Source organism: Penicillium robsamsonii, assembly GCF_028829455.1.
Source record: "Penicillium robsamsonii strain IBT 29466 chromosome Unknown utg000003l_segment0_segment0, whole genome shotgun sequence".
In the NCBI taxonomy this organism is placed as follows: Eukaryota; Fungi; Ascomycota; class Eurotiomycetes; order Eurotiales; family Aspergillaceae; genus Penicillium; species Penicillium robsamsonii.
Window position 1 is genome coordinate 4,196,226 of NW_026643221.1, and position 26,123 is coordinate 4,222,348.

General features: G+C 49.6%; 11 protein-coding genes across 11 annotated transcripts; 6 read left to right on the forward strand and 5 right to left on the reverse strand.

Moving 5' to 3' along the window:
* Positions 1-436: 436 nt before the first annotated feature.
* N7447_006319 (uncharacterized protein) lies at positions 437-918 on the reverse strand (the record flags this gene model as incomplete). The annotated part of the gene is made up of 2 exons (XM_057230581.1): positions 437-753; positions 804-918. 2 exons carry the CDS (start codon positions 916-918, stop codon positions 437-439), a joined length of 432 nt encoding a protein of 143 aa, XP_057085671.1.
* A 33-nt stretch (positions 919-951) lies between these two features.
* abaA (transcription factor AbaA) lies at positions 952-3,460 on the forward strand (the record flags this gene model as incomplete). The annotated part of the gene is made up of 3 exons (XM_057230582.1): positions 952-1,387; positions 1,444-1,620; positions 1,686-3,460. The coding sequence occupies 3 exons, from the start codon at positions 952-954 to the stop codon at positions 3,458-3,460; spliced, it is 2,388 nt and encodes a 795-aa protein (XP_057085672.1).
* Positions 3,461-3,942: 482 nt separating this feature from the next.
* Positions 3,943-5,014, forward strand: N7447_006321 (uncharacterized protein; the record flags this gene model as incomplete). Its single annotated transcript, XM_057230583.1, has 4 exons — positions 3,943-4,087; positions 4,144-4,351; positions 4,384-4,930; positions 4,988-5,014. 4 exons carry the CDS (start codon positions 3,943-3,945, stop codon positions 5,012-5,014), a joined length of 927 nt encoding a protein of 308 aa, XP_057085673.1.
* Positions 5,015-6,152: 1,138 nt separating this feature from the next.
* N7447_006322 (uncharacterized protein) lies at positions 6,153-8,498 on the reverse strand (the record flags this gene model as incomplete). Its single annotated transcript, XM_057230584.1, has 1 exon — positions 6,153-8,498. The coding sequence occupies one exon, from the start codon at positions 8,496-8,498 to the stop codon at positions 6,153-6,155; it is 2,346 nt and encodes a 781-aa protein (XP_057085674.1).
* A 494-nt stretch (positions 8,499-8,992) lies between these two features.
* On the forward strand, positions 8,993-9,780 carry N7447_006323 (uncharacterized protein; the record flags this gene model as incomplete). The annotated part of the gene is made up of 2 exons (XM_057230585.1): positions 8,993-9,133; positions 9,190-9,780. 2 exons carry the CDS (start codon positions 8,993-8,995, stop codon positions 9,778-9,780), a joined length of 732 nt encoding a protein of 243 aa, XP_057085675.1.
* A 2,645-nt stretch (positions 9,781-12,425) lies between these two features.
* N7447_006324 (glycoside hydrolase family 76 protein) lies at positions 12,426-13,922 on the forward strand (the record flags this gene model as incomplete). Its single annotated transcript, XM_057230586.1, has 3 exons — positions 12,426-12,525; positions 12,588-13,279; positions 13,341-13,922. 3 exons carry the CDS (start codon positions 12,426-12,428, stop codon positions 13,920-13,922), a joined length of 1,374 nt encoding a protein of 457 aa, XP_057085676.1.
* Positions 13,923-14,358: 436 nt separating this feature from the next.
* Positions 14,359-14,713, reverse strand: N7447_006325 (uncharacterized protein; the record flags this gene model as incomplete). Its single annotated transcript, XM_057230587.1, has 2 exons — positions 14,359-14,523; positions 14,579-14,713. 2 exons carry the CDS (start codon positions 14,711-14,713, stop codon positions 14,359-14,361), a joined length of 300 nt encoding a protein of 99 aa, XP_057085677.1.
* Positions 14,714-15,405: 692 nt separating this feature from the next.
* On the forward strand, positions 15,406-16,632 carry N7447_006326 (lactonase family protein; the record flags this gene model as incomplete). Its single annotated transcript, XM_057230588.1, has 2 exons — positions 15,406-15,779; positions 15,828-16,632. 2 exons carry the CDS (start codon positions 15,406-15,408, stop codon positions 16,630-16,632), a joined length of 1,179 nt encoding a protein of 392 aa, XP_057085678.1.
* Positions 16,633-17,351: 719 nt separating this feature from the next.
* On the reverse strand, positions 17,352-18,874 carry N7447_006327 (putative protein phosphatase PP1 regulatory subunit Sds22; the record flags this gene model as incomplete). Its single annotated transcript, XM_057230589.1, has 7 exons — positions 17,352-17,368; positions 17,453-17,855; positions 17,912-17,986; positions 18,052-18,348; positions 18,490-18,561; positions 18,638-18,669; positions 18,739-18,874. 7 exons carry the CDS (start codon positions 18,872-18,874, stop codon positions 17,352-17,354), a joined length of 1,032 nt encoding a protein of 343 aa, XP_057085679.1.
* A 1,111-nt stretch (positions 18,875-19,985) lies between these two features.
* Positions 19,986-21,916, reverse strand: psrA (putative general stress response phosphoprotein phosphatase Psr1/2; the record flags this gene model as incomplete). The annotated part of the gene is made up of 5 exons (XM_057230590.1): positions 19,986-20,198; positions 20,251-20,349; positions 20,403-20,552; positions 20,634-21,760; positions 21,832-21,916. The coding sequence occupies 5 exons, from the start codon at positions 21,914-21,916 to the stop codon at positions 19,986-19,988; spliced, it is 1,674 nt and encodes a 557-aa protein (XP_057085680.1).
* A 1,273-nt stretch (positions 21,917-23,189) lies between these two features.
* pxa1 (putative peroxisomal ABC transporter (PXA1)) lies at positions 23,190-25,655 on the forward strand (the record flags this gene model as incomplete). The annotated part of the gene is made up of 1 exon (XM_057230591.1): positions 23,190-25,655. One exon carries the CDS (start codon positions 23,190-23,192, stop codon positions 25,653-25,655), a length of 2,466 nt encoding a protein of 821 aa, XP_057085681.1.
* Between the last annotated feature and the right edge of the window lie 468 nt (positions 25,656-26,123).

Below are 26,123 nucleotides of genomic sequence, written 5' to 3' on the forward strand. Positions count from 1 at the left end.
CTTGCATACTACCATAGCTACATTATGGCAATAAAAAGATACCCCGAATACTTCTGAACACGTTCTTTGCGGCTGTCAATTAATTACCCTGCAGTCCCGTCCTCGTGCGTCTCGTGCCCTCTTGATCCAGGCGTAACTGCAACCCTACTTTACCTGTGCAACACCTTTTTTTTATTCTTCCCCACAACTTCAGCTAAACTGCACCTTGGATTGCAGGGTCATTTTACCTAATTTAGCTTGCTCTTCTGATGGCACGTAGGACTACACAGAGATCAGCCAAACCTGCATTCCGGGTGCTTTCTGGCGGTGGTCAAGCATTCCAGGTCCCGTGCGAGAAGACAATGTCGTTGGACCATCAACATTCCTGCTACGCCATGATTGCCACTGATTGTTGTCGTTTTTTGTTGTTGCTGGTCCAAATAATGGGTGTTCAAGGTCACTTCGCGCTGCCCAAAATCTCCGACCCACTCATCACTGGATCGTGCTGCTGAGCATCCCTTGCATCCTGGACCAACTTCCCTTCATATCGAGCCCTTTCTTGACTCCTGATTTGCTGCGGCAAGGTCGGCTTGCCGTCGTCCTTTGGTTCCCTGCTCTCCACACGACGCCTGGACGTGCGCGGGCCAGGACTAGGACCTGCCCAGGAGTATGGACAAGGCGTTCGAGGGACCGTAGGCCAGGCAAAGCAGACCTGGCGGAGCAATGTTGCTACTGGGGCTACAGAACCCCTCTCCAAAGGGGAGTTATGGTTCCCTATAAACACCATCTTGCTCGCTCTCACATTCTCTTTCCCAGGTTCTTACATTCTCTTGACATCTTGCGTTCTTTGGGTCGTTGTTTGTGACTGAGCTGCGTTCTTTGCCAGGCAGTAAGCATTTGACGGTGCCTCTCAGTCCCTCCCTCACCGGAATCTGTCATTCTTTTCGAGAAGCCCGTCCTTGGTACCCTCCCATGGCTACTGACTGGCAACCCGAGTGCCTTGTCACTCAGAACCAGTCATCACTGGATCCCGTTGGAGCTCATTCTGATCGAGCTTTGCAGAATACCACTGGGAATGTCCAGTCTTATTCAGACCATTTGACTCATGCTGATATCGCTGCTCGTGAGGATCAACTCCATCAGCTTGGCTTCAAGTATCCACATGCCCCTCACCCTTCTCAACCCTTGTCGGCGCCTGGCTTGAATCAGCAGCATATAGCCGCTCGACTTCATCAACGGAAACTTCGCAGGCTTCACTCGGTTGGACCTAATTCTCAATCTCGCCGGGCAGGAAGCAGCTATCTCAAGTCCCAGAAGTACTTGGAATACCGGTCTCGTCCTCGTCGTGATACTGGCAAGGATGGAGAGGCGGTGTGGTCTGATGTGTTGGAGGACGCTTTCCAGCAGGGTAAGTCTACCACCACCATAGTGATGCATGGACTTGAAGCTAACAACCGATTTCAGCCCTCGAAGCAAACCCTCCTATGGGTCGGAGAAAGTGGTCCGAACGGGGCAAGTCATATGGCCGCAACGAGCTGATTGCCGAGTACATTTTCAAATTGACTGGCAAGCGGAGGACTCGCAAGCAGGTGTCAAGCCATCTACAGGTCCTCGACTCTTTCTTGAAGGGTGATCCCGATTGTGAGTTGTCCAATATGAAGGATGTTTACTGTTTACCTATTCTATTTACTAATACACCATGTTAGGGGAGCGACTTGTCCGCGAGGCAACACCAGAGCGATCATCGAGTGTGCATGGGTCAGCACCCGCTCCCAAATGGAGAACGGCAGTGGAGCACCCTTCGGCGTCCAGCCACTATGGCAGTCACACACACCCCTCATACCATGACCACATGAGATCCATGCAGCCATATGCTGGAGATCTCCCACCGCCACACTATACCCTTGGCTCCAATATGCAGGAGACTGCTGCTAGCACCATTCATGGCTTTAGCTTTGACATGTGGGTCAGCGCTCCTCAGCAGGCCAATCGCATTGACAAGGCATTGCATGCATACACTCGTCTACAGGGGGATCTGCACCACCCCGTTCAACCGCCCATGCCTCTTGAGCATGTCCCCGGGTGGCGGTCCTCGTTCCCTCACCTGGCCTCCATGGTGGATGACATCAACAATCCCCTGGACTGTGAGATCATCTTGTTAGAAGTGAGCCTTCAGCTCATGACCGACTTCCCTCCTGCGAGATCACGGCTGGGAATTCAGCTCGACCTTGACTACGGTCACCCTACTGCTGGTGATGTGTGGGGAGTCAGCCAGATGGACAACTGGACCTGCAACACACATATTTATGAAGATGGCGAGCAGATCCAAGACTCTTACCACGACCTACCCAAAACCCAGTCGACTAAGGTCAAGCCTCTCTTCGAATCATCTTGGTGGGCTAAGGTATTCACCAAGTGGACCCAGGAGAAGCGTATGGCCGAGGACACGGGAAACCCCCAAGCTGCCCGCGAAGCTGACGAGCGTACCCGTCAATTCTTCCGTTCCTTGTCTGCAGTACAAGAGCTTCGTGCCACTTCGCCCAGCTCTCGCCGGCTTTCTAATCAATACCAAGGCCATCACGGCGATGAGAGCAAGCGCATGGCCATTTTGGCCTGGAAGTTCCGACAAACCCGGCCCGGCGAAGTTGGCACCACTACTTGGAGACGACTAATCCCGCCTCCCGACCGGACTACAACCAACAGCCCGCGCCCAACCTCTGGGGTGGATCTTCCTCCTCTCTCTCTGGATTCGATCCTTCTCAGCAAACCATCCCACCAGGGTGTCTACCAGGCCCCTCAGCCTCACGACCTAATCCACCACCCGAGCCAATCCCACTCGCAATGGCCCATGTACCAATCATCCCACGAGAACGTGGGCAATCTCTTTAATTCCTCCAACCAGCTCGACTTCATGACATCCATCAGCAAAGCCGAAGATGGCCTCAACGACAAAACCGCCGTCACCTCCGTGCTGGACTCCTTCTCCACCAGTCTCGCACCCGAGAGCAGCCAATCCACAAGCCTCCACGGCTCCAGCGGCGCACCAGTCATGCTCAACGTGCACGACATGCCGCTCTCCCACCCAGGGGTGGGCTACACAATGGGCCACGAAACATCCCACTACGTGCCATCTCAACAGCACAGTGTGAACATGCACGACAACAACAGCGTGCTACATGGCTTCTTTGCCTCCAACACCCAGCCCCTTGATGATCTCAGTCACGGCCAGGCCTCATGGGGTGCGCACTCCACATCCATGCCCGGGGATGTTGGCCCCGGCAGTTACCACCTTCCTTACCAGCCGGAGCACCACGGATCTGTATCACGCGAGTCGCAGCAGCCACACCATTTCGACAACATCTTGCCGTCGGAGGACCTAATGGATAAGATTGTCGGGCGCATGTCCAATGGTCCCAGCATGCATGGGGCGGGCCCCGATGCGAGCTCGGGCTATGATAACGCCACGGTGGATGCGGTATAACGACATTTTTTTTTTCTACAAAAAACTATAATGATAATCTTAATCATTCTGGAAGGGTTTTTGTATTTTTCTGTGATTTTTTTTTCTTTCTTTTCTGTTGCGATAGGGGGGATATCAAGGAACTGGGCGTTTGGAGAAAATGGAATATTGCTGGAATAATTGATAATAGGAATATTATACACCAATCATTTACTTCTATTTGGCTATTTAGCATGTCGGCTAAACTCACCAAATCAGCCACTTTAGCCGCAAAACAACTTCACCGGTGGGGCAATTCTGGGGATTTCCAGCAAAGAAGGCCAAAGGGAGGCGATGGCAAGACCAATCGAGCTATATTCGGCTGATTTAGCCTGGATCTTTACATTTTACGCCTCGTGCCTTGGAGATAATTTGAAAACTACCCGCGGGGTCCATATATACCCCTCCATGTCCCCCAATTTCTAGATTCTTTTTTCTCTAGATTTATTTATACTACATTCACAATGGTTGCCCCTACCGTCAAGCTTAACAACGGCTTTGAGATGCCCCTTGTGGGCTTCGGCCTCTGGAAGGTCAACAACGACACTTGTGCCGACCAGATCTACAACGCCATCAAGGCCGGTTACCGTCTGTTCGATGGTGCCTGCGGTACATACACCCTCCTTCAACAAAGCCCTAATTGACACTAACACCATTATTCTCAGATTACGGCAACGAAGTCGAGGCTGGCCAGGGTGTCGCCCGCGCCATTAAGGACGGTCTCGTCAAGCGCGAGGAGCTCTTCATCGTCTCCAAGCTCTGGAACAGCTTCCACGAGGCCGACAAGGTCGAGCCCATTGCCCGCAAGCAGCTCGCCGACTGGGGCGTCGACTACTTCGATCTGTACATCGTGCACTTCCCCATTGCCCTGAAGTACCTCGACCCCTCCGTGCGCTACCCCCCAGCTGGACCACCGCCGAGGGCAAGATCGAGCTCGCCAACGCTCCCATCCACGAGACCTGGGGCGCCATGGAGACCCTCGTCGACAAGAAGCTCGCTCGCAGCATCGGTGTCAGCAACTTCAGCGCCCAGCTGCTGATGGATCTGCTCCGCTACGCCCGCATCCGCCCCGCCACCCTCCAGATCGAGCACCACCCCTACCTCACCCAAACCCGTCTCGTCAACTACGCCCAAGAGCAGGGCATCACCGTTACTGCTTACTCTTCCTTCGGTCCTCTCAGCTTCCTCGAGCTTGACCTCAAGCACGCCCAGGATACCCCCTTGCTCTTCGAGCACGCTACTATCACCAGCATTGCTGAGAAGCATGGCCGTACCCCCGCTCAGGTCCTCCTGCGCTGGTCTACTCAGCGTAACATCGCTGTTATTCCCAAGAGCAACAACCCTACTCGTCTTGCTCAGAACTTGACTGTCACTGACTTCGACCTTGAGACCTCCGAGCTTGAGGCTATCAGTGCTCTGGACAAGGGTCTTCGTTTCAACGACCCCATTGCTGTAAGTTTGGTACCTGCGGAGTATTGAGTATTAATACTGACTGTTTTTTTCTTCTAGTACGGCCTTGGAATCCCCATCTTCTAAGGGTGTCCAGACTCGGCCTGGGAGACGGAGAAGAACCCGTGTCCGGACACGGGAATTCTCCGCGATACTTTGACGACTTTTATGCCTCGGATAAATTAAATAAAACATACGATTTTCAGTTTTTTTTTTTTCAATCTACAGATCTTCCACGTTAGAGTAGCACACAGCTAGATAGACAGACCAGGCCGAGTAAATGTCAACGGCTCAGACTTATGTCAGGGCATGTGATCATTGGTGACTGCTTTACGGAACGTTTCTCAATTTCTAGGTAGAATGGACTAATCCGTGCTTAATTCGGAAAAAAGAACGTCTTCCGGTCTACCTATCGCTTTGCCTCTCTTGATCGGTGCCAGTTCAACACTCCACCTTATGTTATCACTCCCCACACTCTTCTATTCATTGATATTCCGATCGTGGAGAAATGATACTCGACTCTCTGAGATCCCCAGACAGAACACTCTAGCTGGTCTGCCTATCGAGCTATTGCTGTCAATAGCCGATTTCCTCCGGTTGATGCAATCTGCCTTTCCCTTTGCAACCGTCGACTCTTTGTTACGTTTCACCTGCGGAATCATTTTATCAAACTTCCCCTTTTGAATCGCCTGAAACGAGATCGACCGAGTTACTTTATCTGCTACGTTTGTCACTGCCTCCACAAATATGATGCGTCTCAAGACTTTGGTCCCCGCTCGATCTTCGAGAATAAAGCCTATCCTCTTTCATGCTTCAAAAAATGGGGGGGACTACCAGGCATTAGAGTTGCAATTGAATGCGAGTCCGTATTGCAATGTCTCGTACGTACTTTACTTCCTGCATCTACAGCTTGCCTTGAGGAGTTTCTATTATGACCCGCACTTTGGAATCAACACAGAGACCATATGCTACACTCTAGTTCAATGCTACCCCAAAAAGTCCGCTAGCCTTTAAGTATCCGCCCAAGTAAGCTCTAAAAAGGATGGGCTCATATGCTGTTTTCATTTCGTTTCATTTCGTTACGCTTTGTTTTAGCTTGATATTCAAAGCACTACCTATACCGATATCTATCAAGGAAAGTATTTAGCCATTTGGAACAAAATGGATCTGACATAGGAATAGTCTAATCCAAAGGAAGGCTTATCAATATCCCGCATCAGTTGAGCTATCCAAGAGTCCACTTCTTTCTGGTCAGCTGAACCACCGGATCTCCTTTCTCCTGCAAATTCCACCCTGCGGTCATCTCCAACACCTCCACGTATCCAAGGGACTCAAATCGGTACACAACCTCCCCATTTACACGGTCTTCATCGGAAGGACCAGAAATAAATGCAGCCGGCATAGGCTCCCCGGGAACCACTGAAGTCTCAGCACGCCAGAAGAGGACATAGAGTCGATCATGCAGAATGTTTTCAGACACTGTGTCGAGTTCATCTGATCGACTCATTAGACCTTCATCGTGTCGCGAGATTTCAACTCTACACACGACCCCATGTTCCATCTCAACGGCCACAATCATTCTCTGGGTTTGCTGTCTGGTACAGTCCACCGGCAACGCAAGCCCGGGATATTCCACAATGAACCCATTCTCACTGACATTCCCAGGAGTCATGTCGTCAAATTTAACATCCAGCCGTATGGCACCATTATCTCCGAACCGATTAACAGCCCACCGCCAACCGGGCTGCCGCATCCTCGGCCCGGCGAGAAACAACATCCCCTGCGGCAGCTGCGATTCCGTCGACAAAAAGGCATGCATGTGGTCTTCAAAAGGAATACCCTTCAGTAAAGACGTATCCCACCCAATAAGGCTGGCAAAGCAGAGCATCTCATCCGTCACTTTACTAGTGGAGCGATGCAAGGAAGCACTAAAAGCCTCCATAATTGCATAGCACCGCTGTTGCCCGGCCGTGGAAAGAGAGTCGACTGAAGACTGTACGATTCTCGGATCTGGGTCCCGAAGGATATTCGCCCGCAACAAGCGAAACTTCCAACCAAAAGAGTCGGCATCACGCATGGGTGTTCCATACGAGTTCAAATAAGGTGACAATTCAGATGTTTTAACCTGTTTCCTATAACTTTCTGAAGTAGCTTGAACGTCCATAATGCCATCTGCGTATTTGACGCACAGTCGATTTGCCAGAACGCCTTCGTTAAGTGTCCAGAGTCGGCGCATCCAGGCGGACATTCGAATCCGCATGAATGACTGCGTGTAGCCGCGGGTGGAACATTCTTGGATATCGGAATCTAGGACTAGTACACGGAAGGCTCGCTCGTAGACGGCTTTCATCTCTTTGATTGCCTTTGAGCGGAGCTCGCGGTGTTCTGGGGCCACGGGGATACACATAGTGTCGATCCAGAATGAGATAGAAGGTCCACGGAATTTCTTCTTCCATAGGTCTCCGAAGGCCAGTCTGTTTACCAGGTCGACAGACCTGATTCCCGACAATAGTTCGTCGAGTAAGTCTCTAATACGGAGTAGCTGACATGTAGGGAGAGTATTTGCTGTCGCGTTCCCCAGTCCGTCAGACCAGACATGAGAGAGGGCGATATAACGTTTCAACCCAGAGTACCTTTCTACTTCAATTTTGAGATAGGGCTCTTTCTTGGTCGGTGTAATGGACAGCAGTGGCACATCTCCCGATGCAATAATTGATACCACCTCGTCCATTGCGGGGCCTAGATGCTGACAGTCACAGTCCGCCTTCGTGTGTGCAGTGCGGTAGGTTGTTTCGTTGATCTGTCGCGCAACGCAGAGTTTCCTCGTACATTCACCATGGTCTCTTTGGACCGCAGATGGCGGCCTCTCCATTTGAGACGTATAGTACGCCGATGCAGACGTAAACGTGTTTTCCACTATGACGATTTCGCTTGGACACCACCCCATCTGTTGCATGCGCGCAAGTGGAAACCATGCACAGGGAAACTGTAACCCCGAGGTTTTCACCGCCGATCCCAGCCCCCCAGACGGAAGGCTCCAGGCTAGACGATGGCTTAGTGCTCTGATAGATAGATCGACTTCGGGAGATAACGGCCACACTGCAAACCCGGGACGTGAGTCACCCGCACATGTCGCTAGACGACAAAATCGGGATACAGTCGTGAGACATTTTGTGATTCGATCACCTATCATCTGTTTGGAAATAGCATCCCCGCCTTGAACTACGGAGGTGATGAACAATGATAACTGTAGAATTTGATCTTCGAGGGATGCACTGGTGATGATTCCATACGCTGTGCCTTCTTGCGGCTTAACGTAATTATCCTTGGCTCCTTTGATTATAGGACCGAAGACTTCCCAGAGGACACCGAAATATAACCAGTTCTGTAGAAAGGCGCCAGTTGGCTCGGCGGGGTGTTGTGAGAAGTCTCCGGCAAGTAACCGGGTAATGTCCCAACCCGCGCGCTCTGGGTAGGTTGAGAAGTCGATTCCATCGTAGGGCTCGGGGCTCAGACAAGGGACTTGAATGGGGGCATATTGAGAGCCTGGGACACTTTCTATGTGGTCCATTTGGAGAGTATTGAAGGAGAGAGATAATCAGGGCACGAAGGTGTGGGGCGGACGATACGAGCCAGGATTCTCAGCCCCCACGGGCTGACCACTTCTGTATAGTATAGGTCTCATTTGCGGAGAGGATATGTGGATATCCATGAATATTGAAGATGTTGTCGCAGCCTACTAGTGTAGCTATAGGATCTTGGTATGTCTATATTGTTTGTTACCCAGCTTGGGTTCCGGCGAAGCCTATGGGCTTCAGCAAAAGGATGGTCAATTTGATGGATTTTTAGTTGCTGGCGCTAGCATCACAGAATAAATGGCTAATAAGTGACCTATGTGTCACGTGCTCAAGTCTTATTTCTGCCTCTATTTCCAGGCCGTAAAGGTGGTCTGTGCGCTCACTGAGTCTGAGTATGTACTTAACTAGGTACATAGGTTCCACCAAGCCGATCTCGATCCGCCATTTTTGTCCAAACCTCCGTCTTAACTTCCCAACATCTTTTACAATGGTGTCCCCTACTCTAACGCGCATGACTGCGCAGGTTCACATTACCGGCTACCCCATGCCAAAGAACCTAGCCGAAAGCAAGCTGCTATTGGGCGCCCTCCAGAAATTTGGAGAAGTATTAACATACCGCAACCTCAAGGTACGGCGTTCTCCAAATCACTATCCAGACAAGGCCCGACCTAACAATTCCCTTAGTATGACACAACCAACACCTCACCAAACCCCAACCGCCCCATCGTCGCGATCTTCGAGACAGCCGACGCAGCAGACCGCGCGATAGCAGCTTCGCCCATAACCATTCCCCTACCGACACCCACTTCAGCCTCTAAATCTTACCCTTCGACCTCTATTCCATTCACATCAACTACCAATTCACCATCAAATACCCCCTGCTCATTGATCTTCGAAATTCAACACTCGCGCCATAACCACGCCTCCGCCCTCAAACGAAGCCCCTTCTACTCCACCTACAACCTCTTCAAAAATAACCCCGTCTACGAAGATCTGATCAGTGAAGAGACGGGTATCCCGCTCAAAGAACTGGCTGATACGCTGTCGAGCAAGAAATATCCTATCGGCGCTGGCGTCAAGTTTAATATTCAAGAGGAGAATCGGCGCATGGGTGCGACGAGTTTGGTGAATATGTGGAAGGAGGGGATGGGTATTGGGATTGAGAATGAGGAGCAGGATTGTGGTGAGAATGGATCTGAGACTGGAAATATCGGTGATGGTATCAGAGAGCCCGGGGAGGGATTGGAGGGCGATAAGAAAAGTTCGGTGTTCTGAGTTGGAGACCGGCTTTGGCCTTTTCTTATTGCCTAGATGGTAATAGAGAGGGAGGAACTTTTTTTTTCCATCCTGGACAACTGCTGCGGTTGAAGCCGGGATGGCAAATCCAATGGAAGACAGACCTCGTTGCATTGACCGAGGGCCCAAGACGCGTATGAGATTCCTCTCATGGCATCAAACTCCACAGCCGTGGTTTGCCTTGAAAGATTTGCAGTCAGAACCTGTCTGCTTGGGAGATCTTGTCCCTCGGTCTGGTCTATTGGCTATGATGGTCCCAAGCTTCCTCGATTCATGACATCTATATGGCGAACATGGATCATTTTGCCGGGTAGACTATGTCAACGAACATGTCCCCAGTAACCTTATGAAGCAACTTACCAAATCACCAGGTAGGCCCCTGGCGACCGCAAAAGACAGAGAGAGTCTGTGAATAGGCGGGCCAAGCGATTGTGACTGTGAAATACTTGTATATCAATTCAATTTTATACAAAATGAGATTGATAATTCTCATCTCCTTCCAACGATCCTTCGCCTTCCGCCCAGGCCTCTTAGGCAGGTGGTTTTCTTACTTTCTAGCACGTCATTACATAGAGTTGAATATTTGGTAAACAGAGTTGGAATTGCCAATGTAATGATGGGTAGTTGCTAAAGATAGAAACTCGGTTCGCTGTCCCTCATAATGGCCTCCCAACCCTTCCCATCGTCCTTCTCATGTACTCGGTCTCGCTCATTTCCAGTCACATTCCCATTACCGCACTACTTCACACTTAGATCGGTCATTCATTTCTCAAGCACGATCATGTTGCGCTTTTGGTAGCAGTTTGCACATATGATGTGATTCCATGTGATATTGCCACTCCAGGTGCGATCCGTTTCATTGGTGTTATGGTGCTCGCACGTTCAAGTCACAACATTGAGGCCTCGAGCGAGAGGTCCTTATCAGGAAGTAGGTTAACTAGCTTGGAGCCCGACGGAGTAGAGTAGGATCGTTGAATGCCACATGAAGGACACAGTGTAGGCAGATTTCATCGATACCGAATGAGGTCAAGCATAAGCTGGGTTCAAAATCACTGTAGGGAGCAGGGTCCAATGAGTCAGGCCGCGACAGGTTATTTCCATCACTGTCTCGGGCATACCTTCCACCAATGACAGCGAAGTTGGTCAGGAATATAAGTGGTCGCTGTCGCTTGGTTTATATCTGGCTCGTGATATCTCGGACGGAGAAAAGGAAGGCGTCCCATCAGCTCTCTTGAAGGTCATGTAAGCCGTAAACGTCTAGACGAGTAGTTCCTTGGTCATATTGTGTAAGTGGGCTCTGCAATGCCAAGAGGTGGAGGTGCATCTCTGATGTGGCAGGTGAAATATCATATGTAGGATTGGCCGATGGCGTTGAAGGTGACCTATAATATAACAGTATTAGCGCCGAACAGTGCCTGGAGTGACGGAGAACCAACTGGATTGGCCAGAATGGACGCGTGTCCCAGAGAGTGTTCAAAAAACGCGTCATAGAGTTGAGGAACGCCGTAGGATAAATTGGCTCTCAAAGGCCGATAATGTTCATCAATGGATATAAGTTGATATGGGTCTTCAAGGAAGGACGAAGAAAGATGGAGGAGAGATGCAGGAAGGTGATGGACATGTTCCAAAGTTGCTCTTCCGATCAAGGAAATATGACATCCTTCTCTTTAGTTTAGTGCGTGCTTGCTATATAAGAAAAGCGCTAAGACCTCTAGCTAGAGAGCTGGAGACTGCAAGTATAGAACGGCCAATGGAAATGGTTGAGCAAGACGTTAGAACGTGCGGCCGAACTCTAAGCCTGACATCTCAAGCGTAGGGGCAAACAAAGAACGTGACTAACTACGTAGTTAGCACTCTCTCAAGTTCCAAATTTTGAGCGCTAGGATAAGTGGCTGTCATTAGATACTGCTAGCTTAAATAAAATACGGGTCTTCACGTTTTGAAGACTTCCCCGGGATCTGAGTGGAACTATTAAAGCTTCATACAAAGGCCAGGCCAAAAGCAGGAGAGGTGGCAATGCTCATGTCTTGGCGCTACTAAAAATACCAGGGTTAATTTCACGTTTCACAGCGCCAAGACCACTTTAGCGCCGCGTGACACTCCGCGCAGCGGAAAAGACTTGGCACGTTACCCCCTTAATATGAAAGAAATCACACTCAGAGACATTTTCCAAGATGCGTCAGTCTTTCATACCGTATGATTTTAAAAGTGTGTTTGAAGATATCCAGTTGAAGTGTTTTATTTGCCTCCCCCTAACCGCCTAACCCCGGGTACACCGGGAAGAGGGGGCCTTGGCATTGCTCTAAAAGCAAATTTCAACGCCAAGAGTCTGGAAACTGGGCTGAGCAAAGCTGGGCATCTGCATCCAGAACGAAGTCAGGCAGCAGGATTGGCTGTGCCAATGTTTTGAATCTCTTTGTACATAATCCCGCTCATATGGCGTTTCGCCAAGTGACTGGTTTCATAAATCTGATGGGTTCTATTGAATGGTCTCCCTTTTGTCTTAGGGGATAATACACTCATATTCTCCTCCTGGCCTCAATGCTCTCGACTCCTTTTCTTTATCTGCCAGTCCCATGCATTTCCTCCGATGTCTCCGATGTCGGTCGCCCCTGTCGCGTCAAATGAGGCCTATGACCCTTTCTAGGTGGTTGTTGACCACCGTGTTGGCCTGCCTTCTCGTACAAAATGCCGTCGCAATTGAGGTTAACCCCGAGGATGAAAGTAGGTTCATTTCACACACTAGCTAATCACTCCAAGTGACTTACATGTACCTTTCCCGGTAGCCTCCGTCAAAGATGCCGCCAAAACCGTCGCCACCACCATGATGAAGTTCTACGATGAGCGCGACTCGAGAGATATTCCGGGTAAAATGGACGGTACCTGGTGGGAGGGCGGTTCAATGTTTATGACCCTCATCCAGTACTGGTATTTAACAGGCGACAGCCAGTTCAACGCCGCCATTCAGGAAGGCATGTACTGGCAAAAGGGCGAAAACGACTTCTTCCCAAGCAACTACTCTCAATACCTCGGTAACGACGATCAAGTGTTCTGGGGATTAGCAGCGATAACAGCCGGAGAGCTGAACTTCCCTGAAAAAGACGGCGAAGCCTCGTGGGTTTCCTTGGCCGAGGGTGTCTTCAATGGACAGGTTCCACGCTGGGATATGAACACTTGCGGTGGAGGTCTGCGATGGCAGATTTGGCCTTACCAGAATGGATATGGGTTGAAAAATGCCATCTCCAACGGTGGCTTGTTCCAGCTGTCAGCGCGCCTGGCACTATACACCAGGAATGCAACCTATGCCGAGTGGGCCGAGAAAATTTGGGATTGGAGTCACTCTACGCCGCTGTTGAGGAAAAATTGGGTTATCGCCGATACCACTTCTGTTGCTGCCAATTGTAAGGATCACGGTGATCATCAATGGACTTACAACTACGCTACGTATATCGCCGGTGCGGGTTATATGTATAACTACGTATGTCTACCTCCTGTCCAAGTTGACTAACCGGGAATATCGAAGTTAACTGATCTTATAGACCAACGGCACCGAAAGCAAATGGCTCGAAGGCATCTCAGGACTGATCGGCGCATCCGAGCAGTTTTTCCCTGAATCTGGCGGGAAGCAAATTATATCCGACATCACCTGCGAGCCGATTAACAAGTGCGATCGCAATCAGAAAACCTTCAAGGCATACTTTACGTCATGGCTCGGATTCATGTCGCTGATTGTACCGTCCAATGTCACTGCGGACATTATGGGGAGATTTAAGACCTCCGCTGTCGCCGCCGGTCAACAATGCTCCGGAGGAAACGATGGGACGGATTGTGGAATTCGCTGGACGAAGAAGACGGAATGGGATGGGAGTGCAGGCTTGGAGCAACAGATGTCCGTTCTGGGTGTTCTCAATGCTATCATGGTCCCGTTCAACGGTCAGGGCCCGTACAATGCCGACAATGGTGGAAAGTCCCGAAGTGACCCGCATGGGGGCACCAATACAGAGGATATGATGGGGCCTGAGCCTATCACTACAGGTGATAGGGTTGGCGCGGGAGTCTTGACTGCGTTCTTTGTTATACTCTGGGTTGGGTCTATATATTTCATGCTTCGAGGCCAGTAGATTCACTCGAATGGGGAGGCCTATAAATACATGTACATTTGGAATTTTGATACCTTGGGAAATAGAGAATTTTTTATGATGTTTTTTGATACTAACTACCTGTTCACAATTAATATTCAGCTAAATAGCATTACATATAGGAGACAGCATTATCTAAAGCCGTGTCTCCAACTTTGAGCGTCGAAGAGACCTTTATACAATCTCCCTAGGATCTTTGGAGACTAGTAGGCCAGAAGCCCGTGCTTCACAAGCGTGTTGGGGCAAAGCCCGGAGAAGTATCATGCAATGATCAACCGTATAACAAGAGGGAGATCTATCTGACAGGGAGAGAGATCCTGGACAAACAGGAGAACAAATATGCCTTGGGCAGCCACACCTCCAACATCATGTCGTGGTAAAGGTTTTCCCCTGTCCTTGTTTTCTTTTGTTTGTCACTTCAGGTCTCCTCATCCTCTGTGGTTTCAACGGCTTTATTATCATCCAGCTGGGCTGCCTCTCTAGCCTCCACAAGCTTAGCGACATGATCCTTGGCACGCTGAAGACGTTTTTTCGCTGCATTAGTGGAGATGCCATAGTGTTGGCCAACAGCAGGAAAGTCGATCTAGGATACGATACTCATATTAGCACCGAGAAGTAACCGATGAGAGAAGGCTCACCTTAATTCCTGTCACCTCAATACAGGTAAGTACGAATTCGAGCCTCTCTTTCAGCAAGTCACGGCTAGTTCCCGAAGTAGGCTTAGCAATAGCTTTCTTGGTAGCCTTAGCCTTGGTGGGTTCGTTGGAAGCCATGGTGAAGATGGATAATTTGTTGCTGTGATGAGTTTGATGTGAATAGAAAGTGGGCAATACTTTCTCAGATTCAGGAACTCGAGGAAAGGAAAAGAGGAAATGAGTACGGAGGTTAAGAATCAAATTTATATCCTGATAATAGCAAACAACTTTGGCATACCTTCTTCCTGTTGGTACATATTGTGTGAGATACCTCAGCTCAAGTTACAGCACGGAGATAAGAGGAAAATAAGAGCTTGGTGATTCAAATGACTGAAACTCGTACCTCGGACAGGTGTATAACAAGTATTTGAACAAACCAATGTTCACGGTGTTTCAATCACTTAAAAATAAGAGGCATAATCCCATTCTGTCAGATGATGATCTTTCCTTGTTCCGGACTAGATAGTCCAAACCCTAATTGCCGCCATGTCTTTGCTTTCAAACGCCGACCCGACCTACGCTTGGACAGTAAAGAGAATTGCAGGACTCTTCGGAAAGTTCGCCCCAAAATGGACAATCTAGCGAAGCTAGTTCAACTCTCAAGACCCATCTAAAGACCGCTAATAGGCAGAGGCAAGACCCGTGGGGATATGCGGAGAAATCTAAGAAGCATCTTAATGAGGGAACAGACCATTGGAATTGGATCCTTATAGGTATTTACTATTTCGTTAATCCAGTACCTCTATCCTTCCGCCATTCCCAATCCCACCATGTCTCGCTATCTTTCATTCTTCATCTCCCTAGCAGCTGCCACGAACCTCTATGCCACCCTCTATGCCACCCACTATGACGGCAACATCTACACACTCTCTCTTGATAGCGGAAACTCACTTTCGATTGCTTCGTCTGTGAAAACATGCGGTGATGCCCCTAGTTGGCTTACGTTTGATTCGTCAACGCGCACACTCTATTGCTCCGATCACGCAGGCAATGCAACTGTGAATGGCTCGTTGAGCTCCTACTCTGTGAATCAGCATGGCAGACTGACGGAGCTCGCGAAGACCGTAGACGTGGGCTCTGCTGTTCACAGTACTATGTATGGCGGTAAACACGGGTACGAAACGTATTTGGCTGTTGCACATTAGTGAGTGAAATCTATTCCCCCGTATATAAACGGACTAACATTCACCAGCGGGGGCTCCGCCCTTTCGACCTTTGCCCTGCCCCTTAGGTCCGATAAGGGGCCTTTACAGGTCTTCCGCTACAAACTGTCCCAGCCAGGTATCAAACCTCAGCAGGATGCACCGCACCCGCACCAGGTGATCCTTGATCCAACCGGTTCTTTCATCCTTGTTCCGGATTTGGGCGCCGATCAGGTTCGCGTGTACGCTATTAATCAGAACTCGGGTCGCCTAAATGAATGCCCTAGTCTCAATTACACCGCTGGTAGTGGACCGCGCCACGGGCTGTTTTGGAAACCCAATCGCTCGGACTCAGCACAAGCTCCAGTGACTATGCTGTACACCGTCAGTGAATTAGGTGGTCACTTCAATGCGTTCGTTGTCTCCTACTTACGCTCCGGTTGTCTCGCGTTCCAAGAAACTCAATCCTTTGTGCCATACCAAGGTGGACAGTTACCGGCCGGGGCTGTGCCGGCGGAGCTTCGTATGGCTGGGAATTCTCTTTACGTTTCGAATCGCTTTGATCAAGGATTCCCTCCAAATGATTCCATGTCGACCCTGGTTCGTTCCTCCAATGGCACGGTGACTTTCAGCCAAAGCAGCTCTTCATATGGCACCATTCCCCGCACTTTTGTCGTCAATAAGAAGGGTACTCTGGTGGCTATTGGGAACCAGGCTTCATCTAACGTAGCCATCGTGGCAAGGAATCCACAGAGTGGAGAGCTCGGCAAACTAGTCGCCAATTTGCAGGTTGGACCGCCCGGTCAGGCTAGTAATTCGTCGACGGGTTTGAGCAGCATCATCTGGGAAGAGTGAACTCTTCAACTCAAATCTTCGAGGAATCATCAACATTATTAAGGTAACTGTCAAGGTTGTCTACCCCGGGAAAGGATGGGATCTGTCTAGTCTTGGAAGAATGATTGTATATATAGAGTAACATATGATGTAGAATGCGCACAACATCACAGTCCTATATGGTTTACCAAGAGTCAATTGAGCCGATCTCTCCTTAGAGTTGTCTGGTCGCTATATCTAAAACTGTTTCCGATGACCGCACACATTACTCCATCCAATCTACAAGGAAATTTGTTCATCGCGGAGGCAAACTTTTGATTTTGATTGGACACGGTACGAAGCTCTTCCCAACATCGATCCTGGAAATGATTGAGATTGACCAATGTAACTATAGGACCGATCGGCCTTTTCGGTGAATTCGTGCTGTAAGGCACTTGCTACTCGCTTATGCGGAGTTTGTTAACACTCCTTTTGTTCTCTATATTCCTTCTTGTGAAAGCTCTGTTGGCTCCCCATGTCAATGTACAATTTCGTTACTACCTAGGCAGGTAAGTTACGAATGTCGAGCTAGCCATAGCCAGCCCCAGAAGCAGTCATTTTCGACGTCAATTTCATAGGTCCCCACATTCCATGTGTAAAGTATCAACTCGCTCACACTTGATTATAGAACGTAAGACGTGGTAGCCATTAGTCAAGTAGACAGAGTATAAAACAGACATCAACGTATTACCCTCATTCCCTTAAAGTCGGACAAATGCTGTAGAGTGGAGTACGAATTAGCACTGTGTCCGAAACCATGTATATACCGCAAGAGAGAAAGAGGGGAAGAAGAGACACTTACTAGCATCGATCTGCTGGATATTCGGCAAGGCCAAGCGCACCTTATTCCGATAAACAGCTGGTCCATTCAACTGTAACGGGTTACCCTCGAAGTAAACAGTCTGCAGCTTCTCCTTATCCTTGAGCTCGCGCTCAACTTCCTCGAAGCTAGCAAGCTGGTTATTTGAGCCCCAGAGCTCCTCGAGGTTCTTTAGTGAAGAAAGATGTTCAAGATGGGAGACCTGGTTGTTGGAAAAGTCGAGCACGCGCAGGGTCTCGTTGGATTCCAGCCCTGAAAGGTCTGTTACTGCATTGTGAGAGAGGTAGAGCTCTTCAAGCTTGGGGAGAGCGGAGAGACCCGTGATTTTGGTGAGGCGGTTAGATTGGATGGAGATGATGCGAAGGTTTGAGAGGCTGTCCAAGTTCTGAGAGGATGTCAGCTTCTTCACTTGTTATGGTATGTCGGGTGACAATTGCGCACCTTCATTTCAGTGATCTTGTTTTTCCCAAGCCAGAGTTCTTCCAGCGCCGTCAGTGTTTCCAAGTTTTCGATTTCCTGAACAGACCCCGTGTCAGTCTTTCCATTGTTCACCTCGTACGCATGTATCATTAAGTACGAACCCGAATTTTATTCGCGCCCAACTCCAAGTTCTTGATTCCTGTCAATTCTTCCAAGCCCTCGATACGGGAGATTTTGTTCTGCACGAAGAAAAGCTCGGTCAACTTCTTCAGATGCGAGATATTCTTGATATGCTTGATCTTGTTGAAGCTCAGATCCAAGCTCGTCAAGTTGTGGAACTCTTCCAGGCCCTTGATATGGGAAATGAGGTTATCGTAGAGGTCGAGTTCGGTGAGACTGGCGGCGACATTTGGAGGGAAGTTGATGCGTGATATTTGATTCTGGCGCATGCATAGTCTCTGTATATCCCAGCGCGTTAGCTAGCTGGGCGAAACAAAGGAATGCTGTGCCGTCGCGCTTTTGAGCTTCGAGGAAAAAGTGGTAATGCCCCTCTCCGCTACTAGGCACAAGCGGATTCCACGGTCGCTGGGGGTATGTACCTGAAGTTTAGGGAAGCGTTCCAATTTAAGAGCAGAAATCGACGATATCCGGCAATGCACGAGGTCAATATCCTACAGCAGAACAACGATTAGCAATCACGTCGCGCGCGCGTGTCGATCAGCAGAAAGTCCAGGGCTATCTGCCTACCTCTGCATTAACATCTTCATCTGCCAATAGATCTAAACAGTCGTTAGCCCATAGCTCACCAATGACCGCTCAGCGCTGAGCAAGCAACCTAGCGACCGTACCTTCATCAGCCTCAATCTCTTCGACCGGGGGTGCATCCGGATCCGAGTAATCTGAATCTTCCAGCGCCTCCGAGTTTGTAATAACGGCCTTTGGCTCCATCCTCATTTTTCCGTCCCAGCCCTCCTTGTTCTTCATGATTTCAGCCAGCGTGAGAGATGTGGGATGTTTGGAGGTGGGCGGTGGGAATTGCGATTGCGGGGAGCTTTCGGTTTTATCGGGAGGTGATCGCCAATAGGTTTAAAAGAAAAAGAAATCCAAGATGAGCTCGAAAGAACAAAGAGACAACAAAGAAGTTGCACTTAGTGGTAAAGAACTAAAAACTTGGTTTCGGGAAAGTTGAGGTGACTACATCATAGTTTTAATGCGGTCTCGATGCGGGATAGCCCCGAGGCACTTCAACTTATTAACATATTAACTTATACATAGTTACATAGTAGATAGATAATAATTAATGTTGAATTCATTTTTACTCTAATACAACTTGCTCCATTTTGTTTTCTGGATACGTCTTCTCGGGGGCTATGTACAGCATCGAGAGCCGTCATGTACATTGCATGAAAGAATCACTCCAACTTTGGCAGCATAAAGGGGATTATTAGACACTGCTCACTATGAAGGAGATGTATACCGCTGCCAGGTAGAAGCCCCAGCAAAAGAGGACACAATGAAATGTATGCCCATGTATTGGTGAGCTGAGATCGAGGCAGTAAGGCCATGTAGCAAGGCAGAAATGGGAAAAGAGAAACATAAGGGGGATACAGCGGGGATATGATAACCAGGCGACGCCTGCAGAATGCATAAAAAGTGAACTTGTTGGGTGTTGGGAAGGGAAGGGGAGAGAATACACACAAAAATGGAAGGTCAGGACATGAGGGGGTGTTGATAAAGCACAGGGGATGAAGATAAAAAAAAAGGAAAAGGGGAATTGGGCTCGCTCGGAGCGTGGTGAGATACAAATTCAAAATTGCAATGCAAAAGGTCGAAGATGGTCAGAGTAATGTGCTATCCAAGAACGACAACAAATGCAAGAGACGGGGGGCCTTGGCCCAGTAGGATACCAGTTCCATATGGGTCCATGTTCTGTCGTCGAGAAGGGGAATCGGATTGGTAGTAGGAAATAGGGCGACTACCATCAATGGCAGCAATGCTGGAGAAACGCAAAAGGAAAGGGCTTTTCTCGCGTAGAAAAGAAAACAATTCGCTCAAAATGGATATCTCAGGCGTAAGAAGGATCCCGTCGAGGCATCTAGAGGGTACAGTCCAGGACCATGCTGACATCTTGGACCTGGGCCCCTGCAAGATCCTCGAGAACAGGGATGAGATCGAGCAACTCATTGTCGTGAGCGTCAGAGAACCAGCTACTGATGGGAATCGCGTGCTCAGGGTGGAAAATGTATGATGTGGGGGAATTATCAATGATAATTGTTTCCTTCAGGTCTCGACCGACTTGTGAAAGATCCTGGACAATGGTTAGGTTATTCTCAATCACTAAAGAGGACAAAGAAGCTCACCTTGACGTAGTTCCCCTGGTGGTTATAACAACTCTCTCGGAACAAGCGGTGATGAATCACATTGTGGATATCCAGTTGATCAAGCAAAGGGTCGCCATACTATAACTCGAGTCAGTGTTGTCACTCGCCAAAACCATTAACTATCAACTGACCTTTGAAACCGAGGCAGTGAACACCACCACTTCGTAAAGCTCACCAACACGCTTCATGAAGGCATCCACGCCAGGACGTTTGATCACATAGATGTTGTGGTATTGACCTTCAATCTCAACTGGAATGGTGAAGTCGGCACGCTCCAAAACCTATGAAATCAATAATGAGTAAGTTGATACGATGATACGATGATACGCCTTGGGCGCATAGTGAAAATGACGGGGACTCACCTTGAAGCTGCTGTGGACCAGCGTCTCATCCAGGTCAAGAACCAAGCACTTTCGGTCGCTTAAGTGAGGCAAGGGTGCAGGGAGCAAAGGATGTCCTGTGTCCTCATAGTGGCCTCGAGCAGGAGCAGGGGGTGCAGGTGGCAGCGGTGGTGGCGGCGGAGGGATCACCACGGGGAGTTTTGTTTCTTGAGAGGTTACTTCTTCTTGGCCGTCGGTGCCAAAATTTTTAGGCATGGCTGAGGTTGATGCAGAAGTGAGGTCCTCGGTGGTTGAGGTTGATTGACCTTCCCAATCCTGAGTGCTTACATCTGCTTTCGCTGCGTCTGCCTCCACTTCAGGTACTGATCCCACCACAATTCCCGTTTGGGCAGGCGGGGTAACATCGTTGGTTTGATCTTTCTGAGCAGAAACTTTCGGCTGCGTGGCAACCGCCGAAGGCCCCTCGCTTTGCACACTGGCTGTGGCAGCCTGGACCGGGGCATTGCGGTCTTCTTCGCCAGGCTGATCGGCGCTGACTGTGGAGTTCGCCTTTTCGTCTAAATATGGCTCCGTTGATTCTACAGTGCTGGAATCAGCAGTAGGAGCCTCTGTCTTGTTTGGAGTAGGCAACCTGTTGGGAGCAGGTGGCCGCATGGTCGTTTTCTTTGCAGGCAACGTAGTGTCATCTGCGTCGACATCCGAAGAGGAGCAACAACCCAAGAAAGCCAGGAGCTTAGATGGACCCTTCTTCTGCTGAGGCTTTGAGGGGCTGTCATCAGGCATAGTCGACGCCTCTTTACTCTCCTCCGCATTCACACCGTCCTGAGTCTGGCGCGAGCGTCGGCTACTTGCCCGACTGTGATCCCGTTTCGACCGCAAGATGCTCACTTTGGAACTCCGTCGCGAAGGCTCATCCTGTGCTGCTTCATCGGACTTTTCCGACCCCTGTTTTTTGCTGGCTCTCGAGGATCGTCGCGATGGGATCGGAATCAACAAATGGCGTTTCTTCGGTGTGTCGATGCTTTCAGCAGCAGCTGGTGTGGAACCCGCTGGTACAGTGGAAGACAAAGCCGGGTCGGAAGGTGCGACAGAGGTTGCGTCCTGGATTTCGGTCGCATCGGTACCTCTGCCCTGTTCGGACTCAGCAACTACGGAAGAAACGACGTCAGCAATCATATATACTTGGAGTACAAGCCAACAGGAAGCGCATTTCACTTACTGGCTGAGCCCGGAAGACCGGAGGTATTCATAGGGGCTTTGTTTGTGGATTCCGGAGGTGAATCTTGGGCTTTCTCTCCACTCATCTCGGATGACTGCGGTGTCAGGTGCCCCAACACAGATAAATATAGGAAAAAGGAAGCGAAGCGAAACAGTTCCCAGGTTTGAAAGGCCGAGTCAATGCCAGAACTCTCTCAGGTCGAGAGCGCGGCTAATAGGGACGTTAACACACCTCCTGGATAAGCACTGGAAGATGTTTCGCACGTACCGCCTTTGGCCCCGGGAGTGATCCAACACCCACTGATTGCAGTTTCGAAATCGACAAACTAAACGAACAGGAAATGGATGTGATATCTCTACCGTGAGGATTTTCGGGGGCTGAGAGGAGTCGAGAGAAGTCGGGGGGATGTCACGTGAACATACGGTGTAAGGAAACGGGGGGAAATGGGATTTATTTCCTTTTTTTCCATTTTCTGACGCTAAACAGGGCTAGCAAGGCTAGCAAGGCACAGGGGCCCTTTTTCACACGCTACTTCAAGCCATCAGCGGCTACGGTAAATACTTGTCATCACGCTGTGCAGAGTCGTACTTACTCGGCCGATGTTACTTTTACGTTTTAACATGGGATTCTTGCTCCTTTACTCTATAACATCATACCTCCCAACATAGGGAGTCAAAACAAACAGAATCCTTTTGAGATGATCCCGATCAGGGCCTGTGGAGTCATCTCATTGTGGATATTAACTGTGATTGTTATGTACGGCCCCTTTTTTATGGCCACTTCTATGCTTTTAAGGACCACTCATATGGCAGTAACTGGAGCTATGGCCTTCAAAACGTGATTGATTTCATTTAATGTAACCCCAAATTAGATCCAGTCCAAACGCCAACCTGCAAATTGCGAACTGCAAACTGGGTTATACCTGTTGGTGTAGGTTCGAGCTCTCGAGGTCTAGTTGGGTTAGAATATTTCACAGGGAAGTTGAACATAATGAAGCCAATAACAAAGGGTATCAAGAATACTACCCTGTAGAGACTAGTAGATATGTAATCCATGGGAAACTCTCCAGAGTTAAGGACAGTGTTCCCCATTTCTATTATTATCAGCCATTTTCCAAAAGATCAAGGTGCAGTTCAAGGCAGGGCAGAAGTACAGTCAGCTTCTAAGGTTCCCCACGTGAGGCTTCTCCACATATCCGAGGTTCACATGCAATTGCACCCATATCGTCAACCGTCAACTTCAACTTTCTCACCTTGAGATGCATTTCGTATGGTTCGAAACACATTCAAAACTAAGGCCTTCGGAGTCTAGGGACTTCTCAGTTACCTCGTGAGTCGGAGGTCTCAGGCCATTTGAAGATGGCTGTCCAGTCAACCCTTCGGCGTCCGGAGGATCCCCTCCTGGCACTATATCGCCACTACTCCGATCTCGTACGCTCCAAGTTCCGCCGCACATCCAAAACAACCCGCTTGGTTGCAACGATAGTCCTTCTTTTCTCCATCATCAGCTCGAGTTATGGAGGCTATAAATGGTTCCGAGGGAGAGCCAAGGAGCGGGCTCGGGGTCGCCGTCTATTACGCCGGAACTCTGGTATCCGGGGTAAAGATGGATCTCGTACTATCTACGTGCCATACAAGGACTCCTTAACCTCCAAGGTCTTGATCCATCCCACTAAGCCGACTACCTTTGACGCTCATCGACGACTGTTCCTCAACCCCCCGGCATCGGCTCGCAGTAAAGATGATGGCTCAGCAAGCCAGATTCCTCCCCCTACAACCAAACCAGGTCTGAATTTGGCATTCCTGCATCAGTTCCTAAGCTTGGGTAGTATCATGGTCCCGAGATGGGGGAGCAAAGAGACTGGATTGTTGATGAGCCACGGCCTTTTTCTCTTGCTGAGAACATATCTTTCACTATTGATTGCACGGCTTGATGGTGAGATTGTGAGGGATCTAGTCGCTGGAAAAGGAAAGGCTTTCCTTTGGGGTATCCTCAAGTGGTGTGGAATTGGAACCCTTGCTTCATATACCAATGCGATGATCAAATTCCTCCAATCAAAGGTGTCCATCGCCTTCCGCACTCGGTTGACCCGGTATATCCACGACTTATACTTAACTGACAATAACAATTACTATAAGTTGATGAATTTGGACGGTGGCATTGGTCAAAGCCCCGATCAATTCATCACGCAGGATCTTACCCTGTTCTGCACGGCCGCCGCATCACTATACTCCTCAATGGGAAAGCCGCTGGTGGATCTTTTCGTATTCAACTATCAACTTTACCGCTCACTCGGTCCCCTGGCCCTGAGCGGCATTTTGGCTGGGTACTTCAGCACAGCCGTGGTGCTCCGCAAATTATCACCGCCATTTGGAAAGCTGAAGGCAGTAGAGGGCAAGAAGGAAGGAGATTTCCGTGGTCTGCACTCTCGACTTCTAGCCAATGCCGAAGAAATCTCATTTTACGGCGGAGCTGATACCGAGAGAGTGTTCCTGGTCAGAAGCTTCAAGGAGCTGCAGCGATGGATGGAGGGCATTTACAGTCTCAAGATCCGCTACAACATGCTCGAAGACATGATCCTGAAGTACTCTTGGTCGGCGTTTGGTTATTTGATAACTTCCCTACCCATCTTCCTTCCCGCCTGGGGTGGCTCGGGTGGTGCATTGGAGTTGGCCAATGCACCCGAGGGTACGGGTCGCGAGCGCGGCCGCATGAAGGAGTTCATCACCAACAAGCGTCTCATGCTTTCACTTGCCGATGCTGGAGGTCGCATGATGTACAGCATTAAGGACATCTCAGAACTCGCTGGCTACACCTCTCGCGTTTACAGCCTTATTGCCACCTTGCACCGTGTTCACGCCGATGCGTATTACACCCCACGAGGCTCGCATCCCGAACTATACTCTCTTGCCGATTCTCAAGGCACCACCCACAACGGTTTCGATGGAGTCCGCCTGGAGCAGGTCCCAATCGTCGCACCATCCCTCCACCCAATGGGCGGCGACGAACTCATCGAGTCGCTCTCATTCATCGTCCATTCAGGTGAACACCTCCTCATCTCGGGTCCAAATGGCGTAGGCAAGTCTGCCATCCCCCGTATTGTGGCCGGGCTCTGGCCTGTATACCGCGGCCTGGTTAGTCGCCCTCGAGGCTTCGGCCTCGACGGAATCATGTTCCTCCCCCAGCGGCCATATCTCAGCGTCGGGACGCTGCGCGACCAAGTGATCTATCCGCACACGGAGGTCGACATGCGTGAAGCCGGCGAGACGGACGCAGCTCTACAGAAGATTCTCGATGACGCCCATCTAGGCTACCTGCCACAGCGCGAAGGCGGTTGGGATGCTCGCAAGGAGTGGAAGGACGTCCTGAGCGGTGGTGAGAAGCAGCGCATGGGCATGGCGCGGCTCTTCTACCATGAGCCACGGTATGCATTTATGGACGAAGGCACTTCAGCTGTTTCCTCTGATGTTGAGGGCTTGCTATACGATAATGCCAAGGAGCGAGGTATCACTCTTATCACCATTTCGACGCGGGCGTCTTTGAAAAAGTACCATACCTATAACTTGAATCTTGGCCTGGGTGCCGAAGGCGAAGTCTGGGAGTTTGAGAGAATCGGTACTGAGAAGGAGAAGCTTGGTGTTGAGAAAGAACTTCAGGAGCTGCGGAAGCGTCTGGATAAGGTGGATGAGTGGAAGCAGCGCCGCGAGGAAATCGAGCAGGAGCTTCAGAAGGTTTGGGCTAATGGGGGTGAAGTTGCACCGCCACCTTATCAGGAAGAAGAGCACTCTGGCTCTGAGGCCATTGTTGAAGTAACTGCGAATTGAATGTACACAGTCAGCGTAGACAATCTCGAAGCTTTCCGATCTTAGAATGTTAAAATGATGTTCAACAGATCAATCTCCCCTGTGTACAGTAGGGATATTTTTCCGGTCACGTATCTCTTGAGTGGGACTTTTGATAGCCTGCTAGCCTGCTTTGATGTTTTTTTATGTCTTCTAAATATTCCTCGACTTACTCGTGTACAACCAGTTGACTCGAATTAAAGCGGCAAGATAATATCCCTCTTTGCTCACCGCCCTGTTAAAGCGGCGACATTCCTTATCGATAAGCCCACCACAACAAGAAAACTATGGGATCTCCATAGTTCATTATATCAGCAACTCTTCCTCGCTCGTACTCTTGTACAAGCCCTCCACTCACTGTTTGGAGACAGATTATTGTGCTGGAATTTTTTTCTATCTGATTTTTTTTCCAGCATTGCTTAGTCCCAACTTCCTTACAATCTATTCTGC